Raw genomic sequence first — 20,954 nt, 5'->3', positions numbered from 1 at the left:
GATCTGTTTCTGTACAAAAATATAAGTTGGTGATGAGATTTTCCAAAATGATCTTTAAATGTAAATGATTCATCAAGCCAAATGCCTTTTTTTTTTACATGACTTCATCTTGTTCAATTAACTGTTTATTTATATTTTTGTAACTTGTACCCTACATGATGGACAATAAAAACTAAAACTAAATCCATTATAATTTGAATTTCTTGAATCCTGACTTTTTGTCCCTATATCAATTTTCTAAACTGCTGGATCATTCACTCCCTATAATGAAAGCTGTGTAATGCAGGCTTTGTTTTTTAGTAAAGTAGTAGCCAGAGTAATACTGCCCATTAATAATAATTTGATCTTTATGAAATCAAAGTTCCCTTAAAGAAATCTGCCATGTTCAATTTGGAGTGAACTGAGACTGAAAAATAGCCTATATTAATACTATTTTAACATTACTGATGTAAAACATCTGTGAGTACCTCATGGAAGAGAAGGGGCCCTAGTACCGAGTCTTGGAGCACCACTGTGGAGAGGCAATGAAAGGTGGACAAATATCCTTGCCATGACACATTGTAGGAACGCCCAGAGAGGCAGGATTCAAACCACAGGAGTGCTTTGCTAGAGATGCCCGTTGTTGAGAGTGCGGATTACAGGATCCTGTGATTGACTGTATCAAAGGCAGCTGATAGGTCAAGCAGGATAAGAACCGAGGATTTGGGCTGCAGCCTTAGCTGACCTTTGGGCTTCTGTCACAGACAACAGAGCCATTTCAGTGGAGCGACCACTCTTAAAACCAGTCGGAGGTCATTCCGTGAGAGGAATTCTGAGACCTGTTTGAAGACTGCCCATTAGAGAACTTTGGATAGAAATTTGAAGAGAAACTGGCCGATAGTTCTCAACCTGAGTAATGTTGAGGGAGGGCGTTTTGAGTAGGGGTGCATGAAATAAATTTCCCTGACTGATGCTTGCAGGTTTTTCTCAGTCAATTAATCTGTTAAGCCAAGTACTTATAGTCCATGTTTGTCCAGAATACGAGAGTACTGTAAACCTTCTGAAAACCTCTGCATCTCTGTAACTCTCTGTTTGTTTGTGCCCCACAAGCACAGCTGTGTGCCTAGCTCACTCCCCCGTTCTCTCTCCCTCTCTGTCTCGCCTTTTCTCCTATTTGACCTGGGAACTCTCTCTCTCCCCTGGCTGTCAGTGCCTCATTCAGGATTCTTGGTGTCCAGGAGATTCGGCATTTTGTAATCTCTCTCTCTCCCGTGTGTGCATGTCCTTCTTGTATCTCTCTCCCTCTCTGTGTGTTTGCTTCTTTTCTCCTATCTGTGTTAATGGTGAGCTTTGCTCTTGTGATTCTCTGTAGTCTGTCCTTTTTCCAGGTCTCCATGATGGAGAGGAGGTTGTGAGGCTCAGATCTGTTTGGCTTCCATAATCTTCATATATCTTCTATCCATAATTTTGTCATCCTGATTATCCATACTGTACATACTTTTACTCTGCTGGTCTATTCTGTACACACAACATCTATTGGATGTCTGTCCGTCCTGGAAGAGGACTTGACTTGACTATGTAATGGAGTCTATTCTGGAAGCTCTTTGCTTCTCTGGAAAAACCCTTTTTAAAGTGGCACAATGTTTCATTTAATTTGAACATTTCCAAATTAAGAATCGTCACTGAACACAGGAAACAGGAAATGCAATTCCCAGACGTTTCTCAGATAAACATAATCTCACCATTATGGAGCTCTGGCAAAACACCAACTTTAAAAAAAATGCTATTCCCACATGTGGAGACTCCCCTCCACTATTGTTTTTTTTTTTGCCCGCCCAAATGCAGCTGTTTCCCAGTGTGCCTGCAGAGTAAACTGCTGGGAGACAGGGAGGATGGAAGGACACTGACAGGGAGGCTTATGGTCCCATAACAGAAACAGCAGGGACTGACCTGGGGCTGCATGAATCACTTAGCAACAGATGGAGACTGGGACAGCATGTACTGGGACCAGACCATTTGAGACTTTTATCACTAGTAAATCTGGTCCAATCAGTGATGTCCACCTCTGGTATCAGTGATGCAGCCTGATTAATTACCTATTTACTGTGACTTGAAGTCCCCAACATTGGTCGTTGCAATGAGACAAAATTGGTACCAATAAAGTTACAACTGTGTTAGACCTTGAGTATGTTACGTGACTTAAGTCATGAGGTTTAACACATGGTGAACATTGTGAAACAGTCCTATTTTGGTTAGGTTATGGCAACAAAACCACTTGGTTAGATTTAGGAAAAAGCTTGGGGTTTGGGTTAAAATAAGTACATTACCTAAGTCACATAATGCAAGTCATCTACAAAATGTTATTTAACTTAAAACACGTCACATTTGGCCCTGCGATGGACTGGCGACCTGTCCAGGGTGTACCCCGCCTTTCACCCGATGTCAGCTGGGATTGGCTCCAGCCCCCCGCGACCCTGTACGCAGCATAAGAGGTTGATGACATCACCTGACTTCTTTTGCCACTAGAGGTCACGGCCTAACCAAAAACGTAAAAAATGGGTTGTGGTAAGCTGTATAATAATCTAATAATAATTCTCTGGTGAGGACGAGCTAGACCTTACATACACTGTACACTTACACAGATACTTTAGAAAGCAGGAGTTTAAAAAATGATGGGCATTTGATGTAAAAACAGATTGTACCTGTATAGCCTGGCACTGATAAAATGTATCACAATAAATGTTGATATTGTCCTCATGTAATTTGTTTTAATTTTCGCTGTTTGATCAGTCCCTAAAATGTTTGCCAAATTTGAAAGTATAGCATTTGTGTGTGTGTATGTGTGAAGTACTTTAGCTTTGAAAGGCGCTATGGAAATTAAGTTTATTTACTTTGTTACTCACCAACAGCCTTAAAATAATGAGTCTCTGTCCTCTTGGTCGCTTCAGATTCTTTGAAGAAGGATTATTCATTCATTTATTGTTTGCAGACTCCAGACAAGGAGTGCCATGTGTTTACTAGCTGTGAAAATGAATGATCATTGTATTTTGTGATAATATCAGCATGTGTAGTGAGAAAAGCAACTGCAACTCCAAAAGTCTTATTTCTGTGGTGGTATGACTGCTGAGACTAATGTAAACACTCCTCCCTGAAATGTATTGAATGTTAGGAACTAGATAAGAACACATTCAGAGACTGACCTAGTTCTCAAGACCATCTAAAAGAATGATGTGGTCAACTGTGTCAAACTCTGAGGTTAAATTTAAAGATCCAGATGCAAAATGTTACTGCATCAGTACATTACTTCAAATGATCACAGTTACAGCCTTACAGTAATCAGTTACCCCTTTTGTAAGCTTTACTTAAAAAATATATGTGATGTGGCTTTTGTAAACTGGACCCATCACATCCATATAATTTTGAAAATGTGAATTTACCTTAATTTACTAGTCACAATAATATACTGTATTTTACACTAGAAGAGAAAAGAGTCTTATTACCAAAGTGACAAGTTTTCTCTATTTATGTAGGTGTAAAATACTTTAAAGCTCCACTGATCAATATTTATAGATATATGCTAACTTGACACAGAAGATGATCTCCAAACTCAGCAGTTTCCCTCACCTCAGCGGAGTTTAATTTATGGTCATTATTAAGCTAATTGTTTTGGTTTTCTACATTACTGTTATGGTTCACTCGCGTTGCTCAAGTCATTTCAAGAAGCAGCAGGCAGCAAAAATCTCTCAAAATGTTTTGTCCCAATGACATAAAAACTTGGGAAAATAGGTCAATCCAGGTTGAAAAATACCAGTTACCCATTGAAGATTGTCACTGCATTGTAACAACAAAACTTACATGACATTCCTGTAAATTTGTAACTTTTCTGACAACAGATAAAAGTAGGGTCCAGTCATCCAATAAAAAAAAAGATCATTTGCAGCAGAGGAGGGCCCAGTTTTATAATTCCAGAAATAAACGTAATATGTTTGGAAATGACACTGTACGAAATAAAAACATCAGCGCTTGATATGAGATCTTTTAATGGACTTTTATCATTTAGGGTGTGAACAGTGTTTATTTGTGTGTGTGTGTGTTTTCTTGTACATTATTTTCCCAGCTGCTCTATGTGTCAGCGACAGATTATAAATAGACTCAGGGCTTAACTGGAAAAGCCCCTCCAGCTGAGGGGGACTCATGACCGGGGGAACTTTCCCTGACAGGCGACAGTTAATTTCTATTTTGTATCCAGTCGCTGATAATATCCCCCTACACACAGCTTCATGGGAACTCACCAATTACTGTTTGCCTCGTCTTAGGACTATTTGTGATGGCCTGCATGGCCAGTGTTTCATGTTACATTTCACTTTGTATTAGTCAAGTCATCTGCAGCAGTCTGATTCAGGCAGGGAAAAATTGTTTGCATCTATTATTCATTAATATATGAAAGCAGATTATACAGTCTGTGTATAAACAGTAGCCTAGTACTTATGAAAAAAATCACTATAATAATCTCTGGGGACATACAGCAGCCTGTGGCCCTCATAAATCTACTGAACATTTTGGTATTTTATCTCCAGTGGCATTATGTTTCATCCTTTCTATATCTATTGCAGAATTACTGAAATTTTTTTTATGCTTCGGTGACTTTAGCTAAAGCATCACATATCAACTACATCCCATTCTGTCATTGAAGGGATGACTTGTAAAGAATATTATGTTGCCTAATCACCATCTGGACTGCATCAAGCCAGCCACAATAAACAGGAAGTTTTGACCTTCAAATTAAAAATTAAATAAAATATCTTTTAAATTTGGTAATTGTTTGAGTTAACAAATGAAATAATACATGAACTAAACTTTAATAATCACGTTCCTGGTTTCCTGATCAGTTCAATCTTATAACCATAATAAACCTATTAGTTTCTTTCCAAATGTCCAAACATGCACAGTCCAAAAAAATTCCTGCTACATTTAACTATTATTATAATAACATGTTTCATTTATGCCATTTAAGGGCATGGCCAAAGTTACCAAGGAGGACACTGAGAACATGTCCTCTGTATTTTTCTGGGAATTTGTAGGTTTTAGCAACATGGGGGGAGATTATATTCCATTTTCAATTTAAACACAACACAGACGTAGATTTAAGTAGTTTTACAATTCACGTTAATAAGATTAAGGACAATACAAGGTAATAACATTCACACATTTTCAAACTCAATATATTTAATTTGACTTTAAGACCAACCGTTAGTGCTTCTGATCAGTTCAAATGCCCTCCAAGTGCCCCACTGCTTATCTTAAATGCCTCTGGTGTAAAAAACAATCCAGATGCTTTGAAAACGTATGTTCCATACAGCCGCTCAAAGTTCTGTCTACCATACACATTTTCCCGAAAACCTGCAGGCAACAAGGGCTTTATTTTGAAAGTCATCCTCTTCGGTGTTCCGGCTCACCTGGTTTAGCCTGACTGCAGCTCTGACTTGAGGCGTGTGTTTGTTTTGTAGAGTATCTGCGGAGTGGACGCCGGTGGGTCACACACACACACACACACACACACCGCCGGAGAGGAGCTGTCAGCGGAGCAGGTACAACTTCTCCGTCTACGGTCCCCGGTGAGGACCCAGCAGAGGGACACGGGAGCGGGACACACACAATTTACTTCGTATTAATGTCGGTTTATCTGGCCGAGAGAATTACCTGATACGTTACGTTTGACCATGACTTCGGTGTGGAAGCGACTCCAGAGGGTCGGGAAGAAAGCGGCCAAGTTCCAGTTTGCTGCTTCCTTTCAAGAACTTATGATAGAATGTACAAAGAAATGGTAAGTAACAGTAATAACACTTCTTACTAGCTAATAGGCTATGTGTAAATGTGTTGCGTTCGCTTAACACCCTAATGTGTTCTGCCCGAGTGTTAAAGGAACCGAGCGCCTTGTCCTGTAAGTAAGTTATGGGCACAGCAAGTGATGCCAGTCACAAATAAGAACATTCTCCTTCTCGGTGAAGTCATGTACGCCACAGAACAAAATGGCCTTTGAGGAATCATCCGGACCCTGTTCAGCTCACACTCTGTACGCAAACCAATGCTTTTGTCAATGAAATGTACCTATGATTGGGTCGCTTGTTATTCCATCATTATTACTGTTCGCCACGATGTAAACAGTGTTAGGGCGGTAGCGAATGTCTTTAAACTCTTTCTGAAAGTTAAGGCTTTTGATGTAAAATAGCCTGTTTGGGAACCAACTTAAGCCTGTTTTTGGTGGCGTTTTACGATTTGTCTTGGTTCTCCATTTAAGTTCCGCGACCTACGCACCGTTGCGTGGTTTTAAATGACAATGTCAGAGTCCGTCTCAGGATTGTGCTTTTATATGTTAGAAGGATAATGTAACAATGTACCGGGAGCTTTATATCTTATGTTAATAATGCAGCCAAGTGAGTTTTTAAAATCAAAATACAGTGACACTCCTTCAGAGTGCACGCCCCATTACTTCCGCGTCTGCTTTTTCATATTGAGCCTATGAATTGTAAGTACAAGCTACATAGGCTCAATATGAAGAAGCACATGTGGTATAACAGCCTGTTAACTATGGCAGCCTGCTGGCATGCAAAAAAAACCTTATAGGAAAGAGTGATCATCTCTGGATCAACGGTTGGTGTCGGTGGTGCAGGTGGAGAAATGATGCGGTCATCCACACCATCAGCACCACAGGGCTGTAACCAGGACATAGAGATAATAAGTTCAAATCCCCCCCACCCCCTCCATGTAAGGGGGCCCTGGGGTATATATTCTTCTTCCCTGTAATGCTATGCTGGAGGTCTCACCCCAGTTTTTTTTTGTGGCCCACCAAAATAACAGAGCAAGTTGCGTTTGCGGTTTTTCAACCAGAAGAAGACATTCAGTGGTAACTTTTGGTACTAAACTTGATACTTGGTACTTAACTCAGATATTGGAAACACGACTACTGAAAGCCTCACACTGAATCTACTGTATGTCAGTCTTTTCAGCCTGCTCACAGTCAGATTAAATAGCAGGATACATGGATAACTTGTAGGGTTTGGAGCAAAATGTGTATAGATTAGGGCAGGGGTTTCCCAAGTCTGAGACTGGGGCCTCCCCTCAGACACAGCTTGGAAAAAGGCGCCTTCTCCCTCAGTATACTTAATTTTGCTCAAGTCTCGGATACCAAAGGAATCATCTTTATGTTATATGATCACATAGACAGGCAGAATTAAGACAAGACAGCCTGATATTGCTGTTTGACAGCTCAGACTACACCTAATACATAATAAAGGTCAGTCCTCTGGCATTTATTAATCTCTGGGAATGTGGGAAGAACTGTAAAATTCCCCAAAAGAATTATATCTCTGCACTATTCTACTTCAACTTCTGAAAATTAATGTAATAACTAAAATAATATTTTTTTCACTGAGCCTCCCTTTGAAACCCTCTGGGTTAGGGTGTAGGTCAGAATCATACTGTAAATTATCATACACCGGAAGTCTGACTGTTTCAGTCTTGGCACTGCAGGAGTTCCTTTAATTCCATTATCATTACTCACGGTGCAGTCAGCATGTGTTTTCAATCCGCCAGCCCTGGCTTGTAAAGTGGCCTACCTTCCTGTCACTCTGTTCTGTACTTTTCAAGAGGTAGTAGCAACCTGTTCCTGCCCTTGGTAGAGCCTGTCGTAGAGGGTGTTTAGCACGTGGCTGCGTTGAGTGACATGTGGGTGCACTCACAGGTGACTAGTTGCTAGGTGGTTCAGAAGCCAGGCTTTGTTTGGCCTGCCTCAGCTCCACCAAACAGTATAGATGTAAGTTCTTTGGCACAACCCCTTTGCCCATTTTCGGATTAGCCAGAGTCAAGTACTGCCAAGATGGTGAACTGCTCTTCAGAAACCTATGGGTGACGCCACAGACAATACGTTCATGTTTTATACAGTCCATGGAAGTATATGGAAGTGAGAGTAGACTATAAGGTATATAGTACAATGGAATGTGTTCATGGTGTTGAAAATGTGTATTTTTTAAACGGGGTCAGGGGGTTTTTCCGAGTTGAGTGATGGGGGTGGGAAAAAATCTATTCACTTAAAGCTGCAGTCACCAACAACTGAACACTGAACAACTCAAAACCTTCTGTCTATCTCTGCTGCTCATATATATTTTTTTACATAAAAAATATGTAATAGTCAGTCAAAGATAATCATTGACATAATTTGACAATTACAGACAGTTGGTCAAGAGTATTATTTACTAAGGCAAATAATTGTTTTGGAAGAAAAACAAGGACCCATCTAACTATGTGCTCAAATCTCGAGGTAGTTACATCCTACAAATATCTGGGAAAATGGCTGGATAGCACTTTATATCACCTATGGCATTTTTCCATTGCAGATAGTTCCCCCTCAATGTCGCTGGTTGTTCAATATGACACCCCCCCGCGACCTGCACACACCAGATGTCTCTTAAGTTAAAATATTTCAGGATTACTCAGAATGTAAAGGCAGAATAGCGACGACATTAAAATCGAGATGAAAACAATAGACATCTATCTGTCAAAGTGCTTTACATATATGAGCAAGCGAATACAAATATAAAGAAGAAAAGAGATTAATTGAAATACTGTTCTCTCTCTTAATCTCATTTATTCTCTTGTGTCTGCTACATTGTATTTTTTGCCCCCCACTCTACCTGTACCATTTTAACCTCAGCCCTTATGGCCTTGTCCGTCTAAATTTGTATCCCCCGCCCCCCTCCCCTCAAGAGGTTAACCCCCTCCCCTCAAGAGGTTAACCCCCTCTTGCCAGCCCGTCCTTGTAAACAAGAAGTTGTTTTTAAGTGTCCTGCCTGGTTAAATAAAGGTTCAATTAAATAAAAACAAATAATTTATTTAACTTTAAATTATGATCACTTGCAAAAGACTTATAATAATACTAAGTACACTTTTGGTGTACTTCCATATCATAATATTGATATTATCTAAGTTAAAATTTTGCTATAACAGTAAAAAATTCTACTCAGAACATTAAACTAAACTACTTCTAGAGCCCAGCCAATAAAACTTCCTGGCCAACACATATACTAGCTCATTGCAGCTATATCAGAGTATATGTCAACTGATGAATGACAAGAAATAGAAGCAAAATATCCTGCACAGTACATTTCTTGTTCAGTGTGCAATATAATTTAAGGAAATGAAACTGTTTATTTATGTTACTGTTACTTCTCTTAATTTTCACAATTTTAATTAAATTAAGTTAAACATTTTTATTTAGTGTCTCATTATAGTCTGAGTATTATTATTATTATTATTATTATTATTATTATTAATTGTAATCAGCCCTGACTTTTCATCAGTTTCTTTTCTTGTCTTGGCAGAATTTGACTTCCATAATTTTTCTAAATGATTGAGTTGAATAGAAATGAGACTAGAGCTCACATGCTGTCCAATGCTTATTGGCAAGTCCAGACCTTGAAGACCATCTGGCTGTATGTGACTGTTTAGTAAATGTTTAGATTTAATGTTTACAGTGGTTTTAAAAACCTGAGTCCTTCATTTCTTCAGCAACGTTAACCAGAGCAGCTCCTTGTGAGGCTGCGTCTGTGCATGTTCACCCTTTGTAAAACATCAGAGCATACAGCAGGGAGCTCCAGCCTGGAAGGTTTCATGTGTGCCATTTCATTAGAGTGTGTTAGGTGAATGGTTTATATCTTTTTTCATCTAGGATAGGCTCTGACTGACATGCAAGAACTGAAAAATTCACCCACTTTTAAAATAACAAATTATTTCACTCAATGTGCAGAGACATGGACATGAGAATTAGGGCTGCAACACCCCCTGAAACCAGGCATTATAAAAACCATTAGTTGATAAAAAAAGAGGGATCCAGAGAGAGAGAAGAGAGAGCGTGTGACCATGGACTGTGATGAGTGTTGACATGATATCAAACCTTTCTTTGATCATGAAGCCTGACGTTCCTCTGCAGCTCTGTGGTTCATCAGTGAGGAGTCTCTGGTGTCTCTGTTAACAGACGTTGTCTCCTCTATGAAACATCTGGATCCTCACATTATTAGAAACTGTGATGAACTGGTCGTGGGTCACATCTCTCTTCCTCTTCGTCTCCTTCAGCTCTCATGCATTAGTTCCTGTGGTTGACTGTGTAGCTGCTGTGGCTGCTCTCACATACAGTGTGTTGGTGTTTGAGTTCTCTGGCTGCTGAAGTGTAAAATGTTCTCAAATTGTTGTTAGTTTTTGTTGATATATAAGTTGTGCAGGCCATTGAAGTGAATATGAAAAACATGAATATCATTATCATTTAGTTTGGTTCTGAAACCAAGACCAAAACCGCAACACACCCACTCCCCAGACTGTTAAACTCTCTTCACGGCTGTGTGTGTGTGTGTGTGTGTTTGTGTGTGTGAAAGGAGGGGGGCGGGTTTAGTGGAGTATAGCGTATTTGTATTTCCTGAATCTGCTCCCTCTCCCTTCAGTTCCCTTCTTCCCACACTCACACCTAGCCTGGACCTCTGATCCCTCACTGCAAACACAGCGGCTTGCCCCGCCTCTTCCTGTCTCTCTCTCCCTCTGCCCTGCTGACTTTCTCCATCAGCAGTACGTTTTATAAAGTCACCGTGTTTAATAAACTCACCCGCAATTCTCAGCAGCTGGGGCGCCGCATGTGGATCGAAACCAACATGGTACCAAAGGACATCTGCACCAGTGTGTTCATTGTTTCTCCGTGTTTCGTAAAATAAAATATAGCCCAAGTCAACTCTATATGTGGGAAACACTATATTTAAAGTTAGACCAGGCTGTAGACATATATTTTTTACAGCTACACCTTTTTTATTGTCTTACAACTGTATGTGTCATGTGACTATTTTGGTCCAGTCAAGATCAAGTGTTCATGCCTGCAAGTGAGACTAGTTTAAGTAAGCTGAGATTAATAATAATAATGATAATAATAATAATAATAATCATAATAATAATAATTGGAAAAAAAGACGAAATAAGGGGGAAAATTTTAATTGTGGATTGTTACACAGTAAGCAAATTTGCTGTCATATAGCCTAACATTCTCTCTGTAAGAAAATGCAGAAAAAGAACAATGGTGATGATAATTATAGTAATATTAATGATAATAATAATAGGACTAGTAACAATAGTTGTTGTAGCAGAGGGTGTCGAGCAGGAACACGGGGGCAGCAGGTGACCCGCAACCACAGATCCAGACTCCACAGCTCCAGAGCCAGAAACACCTGCAGGAAGTGATAGGAGGAGAGAGGAGAGGGACGAGAAAGCACAAGACTACCAGAAAGGGGAGAAGTTGTGTTAGTAACATGCAATAATGGGATGAGGTTGCATACAGAGGGAGAGGAAGTAGAGGAGAGAGGAGCTCAGTGCATCATGGGAAATCCCCCGGCAGTCTAGGCCTATAGCAGCATAACTAAGGGATGGTTCAGGACTCACCTGAGCCAGCCCTAACTATAAGCTTTATCAAAGAGGAAAGTCTTAAGCCTACTCTTAAATGTGGAGATGGTGTCTGCCTCCTGAACCCAAACTGGAACCTGGTTCCACAGGAGAGGAGCTTGATAGCTGAACACTCTGGCTCCTAGTCTACTTTTGAAGACTCTAGGAACCACAAGTAACCCTGCATTCTGGGAGCGCAGTGCTCTGGTGGGGTAGTAAGGTACTATGAGCTCTTTAAGATAAGATGGTGCCTGACCATTAAGAGCTTTGTAGGTAGGAAGAATGATTTTAAATTCTATTCTGGATTTTACTGGAAGCCAATGCAGAGAAGCTAAAACAGGAGAAATATGATCTCTTTTCCTGGTTCCTGTCGTGCTGCAGCATTCTGGATCAGCTGGATAGTCTTAACGGACTTATTCATCCGGATAATAAAGAACTGCAATAATCCAGCGTTGTAGTAGCAAAAGTCTTGTCATCACAGTGACAGTGTACGTTCATGCCTGTACAGAGACCTGTGGTCACTGAATGTATCTGGCAGCTAGCTCTAAGGCTGGAGAACGAACGCTGGCATTGAATGTTTGATCAGATCTGGAAGTACTGGACTGCAGAGATGTGCTTGTGGAATGGATAAACTAAACGTCTCCAGCTGTGTCTCTGGTTGCCAGACACAGTCGCTGAGCACACGTTCTGGTATCTGTGTAGGCAAAATGCTTCCAAAACGGGCAGCCTTATTGTGACATTAACACTCCAGGACGCTGCACACTTTTAACTGCACACGGCTGTTGTGAATCATCAAATAACTGAAGAATGCTCTCTTTCAAAAACAGTTTTTCTTAACAAGAAGATAATGTTTTGAGTCCAGGCTGGCTCTTTAATATGTACAGAGGCAATCATGAAATATCTCTCTAAGCTAACCACGTTCTGACTCCAGACGAGACACCCCCACGCAGTCCCAAAAAGAAAGCTAATCATGAATTGAAAACCCCTGTGTGGTTATGCAGGGCCTTTAAAGATCAGCAAGAAACAAACTCATGTGTGACCCAAAGGGCGACATCACAGACAGTATGGCTGTGCTCTCTATAGTCTATGACAAGAATGTGTAAAATGTGGATCAGCAAGATGGGCTGTCTCCCTGAGCCAAAACCACCTCCATTGAAGTATCCAAGGGTTTGGACAGTCTGGGGACAACTATTTAGAAGTTGTATGATCAAACTATTCCCCTTGTATGGTAGAGATCAAACACCTTGTACTTCAAACTGATGAAGACAATGTCTGATGTGTGTGTTACGACACATATTCTATCTGGAGAAGTTATACCGCTAACTTCTACACTACAGGAGCTAAAACAGTGTGCTCTATCTGCTGGTCAGCCTGTTGCAACAGCACAGGAACATGTCTGTGATAAATAGTGCAGCAGGTGTGGGATTGCTGCTAAGCCTCTGGGAAGTTCAGCATGGCAGATATTGTCTATTTCTGTTCTCTCTCTTCAAATCTTCCACTCTCGCTCCTCTCTCTCTCACAGATGCACACAGTGGTCATGCAACATGAGAAGGAGGCGCAGGCCCACTCTCAGCTGTGTAACTCATGACTGTGACGCTACAACTCAAACTCACGGACTAACCCAAGAACTAAGAACAATAACAACAAACGCATATGTATACATTTTCAGCTGAGGATTGCGGCTTACTTTTGATAGCCTTGAACTCAACAATAAATCAGGATTTGGTTTAAATGCTTCTTCGTCCCTCGCTATTTTCTCTCTTTTCCTCCACTTTGCAAACAGCGCCATCACAATGACTTCATGTTCACTTGATCAGAGTGTCAAAAAGTGCGACAGTAACAAATGTCCGTGCAAAACGCTGCGCTGCGCTCTATAGTTATATGGATTAAATGAAACATTGATGCAAAGAATTTGTGTCGATGCTTTTTAGTAATCGGATTTATCGATAAATCGTTTCAGCCCTACTCTTCATACAGTCTGCATTAACAACATGCATCTTGGCTAAACTGATAATCTCACCTCCAAAGCTCACCCAAACCACCAAAACACATCATACATGTCTCAAAAGAAACTTGTTCAACCATAACACTGGCAGGAATTCTCACTCACTTAAAAACATTGACAACAGGAAGCATTACATAACAATTTTCACGTAAATCAGTATTTCATTATGAAATCAGAATAACATTTTCACTTTATTGTCTGTATGTACTAAAGTGTAATGTAACAAGTTTGAATCAGAAAAGCATTCAGTATTTTTTCCATATCACTTCATATAGTAGGCTAAATTTCACTTCTGCAAAACAATTTTCTCCAATGTTTACATGCTCACACTGGTACTTGAGACACAGTGCCCACAACCTGTTATACATGTAGCAACCCCCTAAACCAAGTCTGCTAAATTACAGTTCTAAACAACACTTTTTTCAAAACACTACGCACATAGGCACAATAAAAATCTTTACATAAATATTCTGCTAAGATTTTCTATATATTTCGGTCTGGTTGCTGCAGAAAAAATAATAAGACACATTTATACAAAGTGACTTACAATATATATCAAAGGTTGCACGCCTCAGGGGCAACTAGCGTCTTGTTCACGGACCCAATAGTGGAATCAAACACAGGTCTCTTACACCAAAGTGAATTTAAGTGGCCGGTCCTCTGGAGGTGGAGTAGACTTTACAGCTGACTCCTTATTGAGGAGATCACAGCGAGCATAAAAGGTGTTCAGTTCATCTGGAAATGTGGCCTCACACATGATGGGGGAGCTCCTGCTTTGTAGCCTGTGATGTTTTTGATGGCCTGCCACATGTCTTTGGTGTTGTTGTTGTTGAGGTCTCTCTCCAGTCTCTGCTGATGTCTTCGCCTCCTTGATGCCAGCTTTCAGTCTCGCTCTGGCGGTGCTGTAAGCTTCTTTATTACCCGACTGTAAAGCAGCTGTTTTGGCTCTGGAGAGAGCCCTCACCTCTCCGTTCATCCAGGCCTTCTGGTTGGGGAATGATTTTATCGTTTTAGTGATCACCACATCATCACCACATTTGCTGATGTATGATGTCACTGCTGATGTATATTCCTCAAGGTTGATGTGGCTCTTCTGGGCCGGCCTCTCTGAACACACTCCAGTCTGTGCACCCCGAACAGTTCTGCAGAGCTGCTGTAGCCTCCTTTTAATCAGCTGGGTGTAAGTGGGCTGAAGAAGCAGAGAAACATGGTCTGAAAAAACAAAATGGGGACGCGGGAGGGCTTTGTAGCTGCCAGGTATAGGTAGGTAGATTTTATTGTCACAATAATTAATGTATAACAACAATATTGCCATAGCTACAAATAAATTACATAAGAACAATGAATTTCATACATTTCATTAAATAAGTAAATAATAATAATAAAAAATGAAATAATAAAAAATATATAAAATATAAAATTTACGTAAAAATAAATATTAAAAATAAATAAAACAGTGTGTGTTAAAAAAATATAAAAATTTTAAATAAAATAAATAAATGAAACAGTAATGTGTGTCATTATAATATATTAAAAATTTAAATAAAATAAATTAATGAAACAGTAAAGTGTGTTCGTGTGTGTGTTATTATAATATATTAAAAATTTTAATAAAATAATTAGATAAAACCATAAACGTGTGTGTGTGTATTAATAGACAAAAAATAAAAAAATAATTAAACAAAAACAAAAATCTGTATCAAATGTGAATTCTCTGGGTAGATAGTATGGCCGACATCACAACATTAAAAATTCCACATCTATTCCGCATTTCCTTTCACTGCTTTTTTTTCCTGACGATATTCTCTGAGCGATATAGATTCTCAGCAGATAGAATACGGTTATTATGTAACCCTGTTGAGCCGTACGTTAATGTCACAGAATGAAGCTGTACAGTAGCACAAACTGATTTGGCCAAAAACTAAAGTGATTTCATTCATTATGGGGCAGTATCAGACCTAAATGTACTTTGAGTATCAAGCTGTCAAGTTAGAAATGAACAGGAGGCATTTAGAGTGTAGTGAGTGGTAAAAAACATTTGTAGTATACAAATATTAGAAGTGTCCCATTCACTTCTATGAACCCCTAACTGAAGACAAATTCAAGCGTGCGTTTCCTGTTTTGTTGCAATCTCTAACCGGCTCCAGCAAATTCCCATCAAAAACATGACATTGGATCCTTATTCTGGCCAGACACACACACACACACACACACACACACACACACACACACACACACACACACACACACACACACACACACACACACACACACACACACAGAGCTGTTTATCCTCAGGACTAACTCTCCATCACTGAGTTCTTGCTCACACAGTCACAGGATTTTCATTTTCTCCTGGTCGAGCGCTTGACCTCAATTTTCTGTACACACACAGATGTGTGTGTGTGTGTGTGCTTTTTGTCTTATTTTTGACAAACCAACATCTTTTGGGCCTGTGCTCTTCCTCAGACCCCATTATTAGATTAAATGAAACTAGATCTTAATTTACTGATTGGCAAGGTTATAATGGGATGTTACAATGATAGAACAATTGTAAGAGGACACAGACAAGAACAGAAAATTGACAAGAACACAGAATATCCATCCATCCATCCATCCATCGTCAACCGCTTATCCTGCGTACAGGGTTGCGGGGGGCTGGAGCCAATCCCAGCTGACATCGGGCGAAATGCAGGGTACACCCTGGACAGGTCGCCAATGAACACCAAATATGTATATCTGAAATCCTAATGGGGCTTAAAGTCCCATTGAAGAGGGATCAAATGTATCAGTTCTGTGTTCTTTTGACCACAGCAGGAGCTCTAGGGATTGCAGTGTGGCTCAGTCCACCACTTTGGGTCAGACTAATGGATGGAATAGGCCCACTATTACATTTTGTACCAACATTTATGGTCCCCAGAGGATGAAACCTGACTTTTGTGAACCCCTGACTTTTCATCCAGTGCCAGCATGAGGTTTGTGGATGGGAGGGAAATATCTCAACAACAATCAGATGGATTCAGACATTCCTGTTACCAGTCTTTCAGAAACGTGTTTGCATATCTACCTGGGTGTGTTTGTTGATCACGTTGTACGCATGTGTTGGCTTGCTAGAAACATTAAAATTATTTGTGCTATTCTGTGTCTGCAGGCAGCCAGACAAGCTGAGAGTGGTGTGGATCAGGAGGAACAGACGTCACAGCACAAAGGTAATAAAGCAAACAGAATGAGACAAGATTCATTCAGAAGCATTCAGATTGCGATTAAGGAGAAGAAATGGCTAAAATGCTATGAAATATTTTCTGGACTTGGATGGTTCCAATAGGATAAACTTTATTTTAGTTTTGTATTTAAAGTGTGATGTGCAGAGGCAAAATTCCATTGGAAACCTAGGAAACTTGTTAACTTGTAAACTTATCTTTTCTGTCAGCTCCACAGCTGGCAGCCAGGGATCAAAAACCCCTACAGAGGCCTGGTGGTTTGGCAGGTTCCAGAGAGTTTAGACATCACTGTCACACTCTTCAAGGTAAGAAATCTCTATGTAGTTGTAGCTGATACATTATTTGGATTACAGATGGGAAATGCACAACTTCGGCTAGTTATTAATCTGGATGGGCAATGACATGGCTAAGGCATCAAGCAATGATTTGTCTGTCAACAGGAACCTACTGCAGAGGAGTTTGAAGACAAGGACTGGACTTTTGTCATTGAAAATGTGAGTCTGCTGTATCAGCATTATGCCTACTTTTGATTTCATTTCCTTTACTTTTAACTGAAAAATACTCCATTGGTTTTGATTTATTAGGAGACGAAAGGCCGCAGGAAGGTGTTGGCATCAGCTGATGTCAATATGAAGAAGTTTGCCAGTGCCACATCAGCCCAGTATGATGTAACTCTGAAGCTCAAACCGCTGTCTGTCAAAGTGGTGGAAGCCACGCTGAAACTGAACTTGTCTTGCATCTTTCTCAAAGAGGGCAAAGCCACGTAAGTCGTCACCAAGGCAGCATATCGATGTAATTTACTGAAAGCAGTAATTCTTTAATGCTGTGTAGTTGTAATTTAAATCATTTGTTAAAACAAATATTGGACTAATATTGTTTTTTGAAGATCAGTACTGATATTTGTTTTGATTTTTCTGTTCTCCACAGTGATGAGGACATGCAGAGTTTGGCCAGTCTTATGAGTATGAAACAGAGTGACATTGGAAATCTGGATGACTTTAATGACAGTGATGATGAAGTCAGTGAGGAGAGGAGGACCAGCTTTGGAACTGGACAAGCTGTTACTGGTAAAACTGGGGACACACTTGGGAACCACTGGGGTGATAACACCAAATTAACATGCAATGCCAGTATGAGAAGAAATCTTAAAGTGAGGCTTCAGATTAAACCAATACAGAGCCTAGGCCCCTTCTTCTGTAAATAATAGAAGCCTGGACAGAGACTTCATTGCTCATTACGTGGTCAACACTTTCTCTCACACACAGCAGCCCAGATGTGTGTGATACTGCAAAGTTTAAGTTTTAAAAGCCTGAAATAAACCAACAAAGACTACTGCTCAAGGAAAGACCGCAAATCCGCCCTTTATGGTATCATATTAATTATTATTTATCATATCGTAATGATATTCATGCAGTGCGCAGCATAGTTCGTTTGGAAAACGTGTTTATTTTAGTGTGTATCTTATTAATATAATGTACATTTGTGATTAAAAATAATGGTTGTTGGTAAATGAATTACTGACCCTCACAGATGCATGATTAAGAGCTCAGACTCTCCTTCTGGACCGGAACTAGAACCCTGCTGGACTATGTGGACTATCAAACTGTACAATCTGTAAAAATGAACACACATGCAATACAACACGTATACCTGTATCGATAATTTTGTAAATATCCACTTTTTAAAAATGAATGGACACAATAGCCTACTGTAATAATACTTTTACTTTGTTCACTGTACACACAGAGATTACACAGTTAGAAAAGGAGTTGGCAGCAGTGACTGATTTGCATTATCCAAAACATAAAAAAAAAGTCTGAATGCATGGGTCTTGGCATGTTCCATCAAAATATCTACCACTATCAATATTTGTACATCTAAATCACGCAAATTAGGATATGCCAACAGTGGCTGTGGTGAGGAGTAGTATCTTTATGTGGATAACTGTGTTAAATATCTCCCTGCTCCAAAACAGCTGATTCAAACTATCAACTCGTTATAAATCCTGAAGCTGCTTCAGTCAGCTGTGTTGAAGCAGGGAGAGATTAAATCATGCAGGACAGGGGGAAACATTCTTCAGGAAATGGTTGGGAAACACTGTCGTAGCACATAAACTTCAATTCAACTAAGATCATTTCATACAGCCAGCAAAGTCTTTGCACACTGTTTAACGTTAAATGTGAAAAGCTACACTGAACGGTCTAAACTATGTAGATTTTTAATTGATCTTCCTTTGGACAAATAACTAACCTGAGCGTCGTCAACATGTTAAGACAAATGCAAACCTATGCCCTTGCAAAATGCTATACAAAAAACGAACACACTGTAGCTACATACAATGTATGAGTAGCTTACGTAAAAAAAGCTAATCCTGCTACTTCAGGAGCTAACACGAGCCACCGTTGGCGTAGCCTAACGTTCCCTATGTAGAACGACAAGTAACCTAACTTACACACATTCTGTAATTTGTGTGATTTAGATATTAATATTAACATTGGTAGCTATTGACGACGAACATTTAGATAACATGTAGAAACATGCGCCACATGTAGAAAAGTACTTTCCCACAACAATATCATTAGTCAGTATAATTAATCCTGGAAAAGACTTGCCATGTGGGAGAGATGTTTTGCCCCCCTTGTCAACCTCAGCTCTGTTTCAGCTGTGAGGAGTGAAAGGATTTCCCTTCTCATCTTTTTATTTCTCTTTGAACTGTTTTTCTCAAACTGCTGCTTCCTCTTTTGTTTCCTATTTAAGACGCAGTTCTCTTTGTGTTTATTCTGTCGGTCTGCTGTTCCTTTTTCTCTCTGTAACAGCTTCTGCCCCTTCTACCACAAGAGTATGTGATCTGGCTTGGAGGCCTGCAATTGAATCAGGCCTCACAGGTAACTTTCTGTTTCCTGATTTACACTTCCACTCCCACCGTTGCATTCATAATGTTTCTTTAAAATTGTATTATTCGTATTGGCCAAATTAGCCTTGCAGAGTGTTAAGGCCATGAATTTTTTTGTATTAAAAACCTCCAATTTTTTGATTTTCCTGTTAGTTAGTCTCACTGTGTACTTTTGTTGTGTTGAAATCACATCTGAGTACGATAACTGACCATTTAAAAAAATCCACTCTTTCATCTCATTCATCCCCCCCCATTCTCCTCACTCCCGCTTTCCTTATGAGATGCTGCAAAACCTCATTCCCACACATCCACATTCAGCTGTACATCCTAATCTGTATTTAACTGCTCCTATCTCCCCCTCTACTTATTCATCTTTTCTTTCAATCCTTCATTTTATCTCTTTCTCCCCACTTTTAGCTTCATCCTGTCCATGCTTTCATCTCCTTTCTTATCTTTCACCCAGTAACCTCAGAGATGCATTGGAAAACGTCCTCTGGCATTTCCTCCACCATCTCGGTTTCATCTCGTCCTCCTCTGCCTCAGCCCCCAGACCTCTCTGTTCCATCCTCTTTACACACACGACCATCAAGCACTACCCAGCAGGCTCGGCCCTCCGCCTATGCCTACTCATTGCCAGCCTTTACTCGCGCTCACCCTCCTGCACTTCCCAAAATCTTCCAGCCCAGGGCCGGAACAGGTATCAGTCAACAGATATTCCTTATGCTGTGTGGTCTCTTTAGGGGCAGCTTATTTTGGTAGATTGGTCAATTTTAGTAAATAATTGTGTAGTTCTAGTTCACACCACTCTGTATGGTTGCCAGCAATATTTTAATTCAAAGCATCCTGTTGCAGCAGTTGCAGGTCCATGTTTCAAAATGTCCTCTCTGCTCAATGTTGTTGTTTCGACATTTCAAGTTGTTGAACAGAAATTTCAGAATGAGAACTAGCTGAGTTGTAGCAACAAAAATTTTGACTTGATTTGATGACTAACACAATTTACTGAATGATAAGGGCAATGGACTACTTAATCTCCCATTATTAACCTCAGCTGCTCAGAGAACCAGGCCTTTATTTGGAACAGGCTTTTATGCCTAATTGTCCGTGTTTAAATATACTAACACTTTTACAGAAATACTTTTTTTATTGAGGATTTTGTTGTGGTTACTTCCATTTGCTGTTTTTTTTTTGGTCACTGTTAAGAAACTCGATTTTTCACATATTCAAGCAGCTCAAATGGCATTACGCCTACCAGCCCTGGTACTGGAAGCAAAACTGTAATATTGTCTGGTGGAAGTCGAAAAGAATTGATTGAAAAAAGAAGAAATGCTTTGTGCTTTAAAAAGTAGAAAAGGTAGAAAAATTTTTTTACTAAAAAGTAAAAGCTGAA

The 20,954-nt window shown here is 39.9% G+C and overlaps 1 protein-coding gene across 11 annotated transcripts in view; it reads left to right on the top strand.

The window, feature by feature from the left end:
- The first annotated feature begins 5,256 nt into the window (after positions 1–5,256).
- The window catches only part of ehbp1l1a (EH domain binding protein 1-like 1a), a 47,169-nt gene continuing 31,471 nt past the window's right edge, over positions 5,257–20,954 (top strand). For 2 of the 11 annotated variants that reach the window (XM_038730087.1, XM_038730085.1), the window contains exons 1-8: positions 5,451–5,803; positions 16,605–16,662; positions 16,884–16,979; positions 17,115–17,168; positions 17,259–17,437; positions 17,602–17,741; positions 19,491–19,559; positions 20,031–20,264. In XM_038730087.1, coding sequence (XP_038586015.1) covers positions 5,700–5,803; positions 16,605–16,662; positions 16,884–16,979; positions 17,115–17,168; positions 17,259–17,437; positions 17,602–17,741; positions 19,491–19,559; positions 20,031–20,264 — 934 coding nt within the window. In that variant the 5' untranslated portion in view covers positions 5,451–5,699. Of the gene's footprint in view, positions 5,804–16,604; positions 16,663–16,883; positions 16,980–17,114; positions 17,169–17,258; positions 17,438–17,601; positions 17,742–19,490; positions 19,560–20,030; positions 20,265–20,954 lie in introns of all 11 variants that reach the window. The other 9 variants (XR_005445837.1, XM_038730091.1, XM_038730092.1 and 6 more) reach the window with 9 other exon arrangements.

The sequence above is a fragment of the Micropterus salmoides genome, unplaced genomic scaffold (assembly GCF_014851395.1).
Source record: "Micropterus salmoides isolate LMB-PRFRI ecotype aquatic unplaced genomic scaffold, ASM1485139v1 Ms_hic_scaffold_2, whole genome shotgun sequence".
NCBI classification, from domain to species: domain Eukaryota; kingdom Metazoa; phylum Chordata; class Actinopteri; order Centrarchiformes; family Centrarchidae; genus Micropterus; species Micropterus salmoides.
This window is presented reverse-complemented; position numbering and strand designations above follow the sequence as displayed.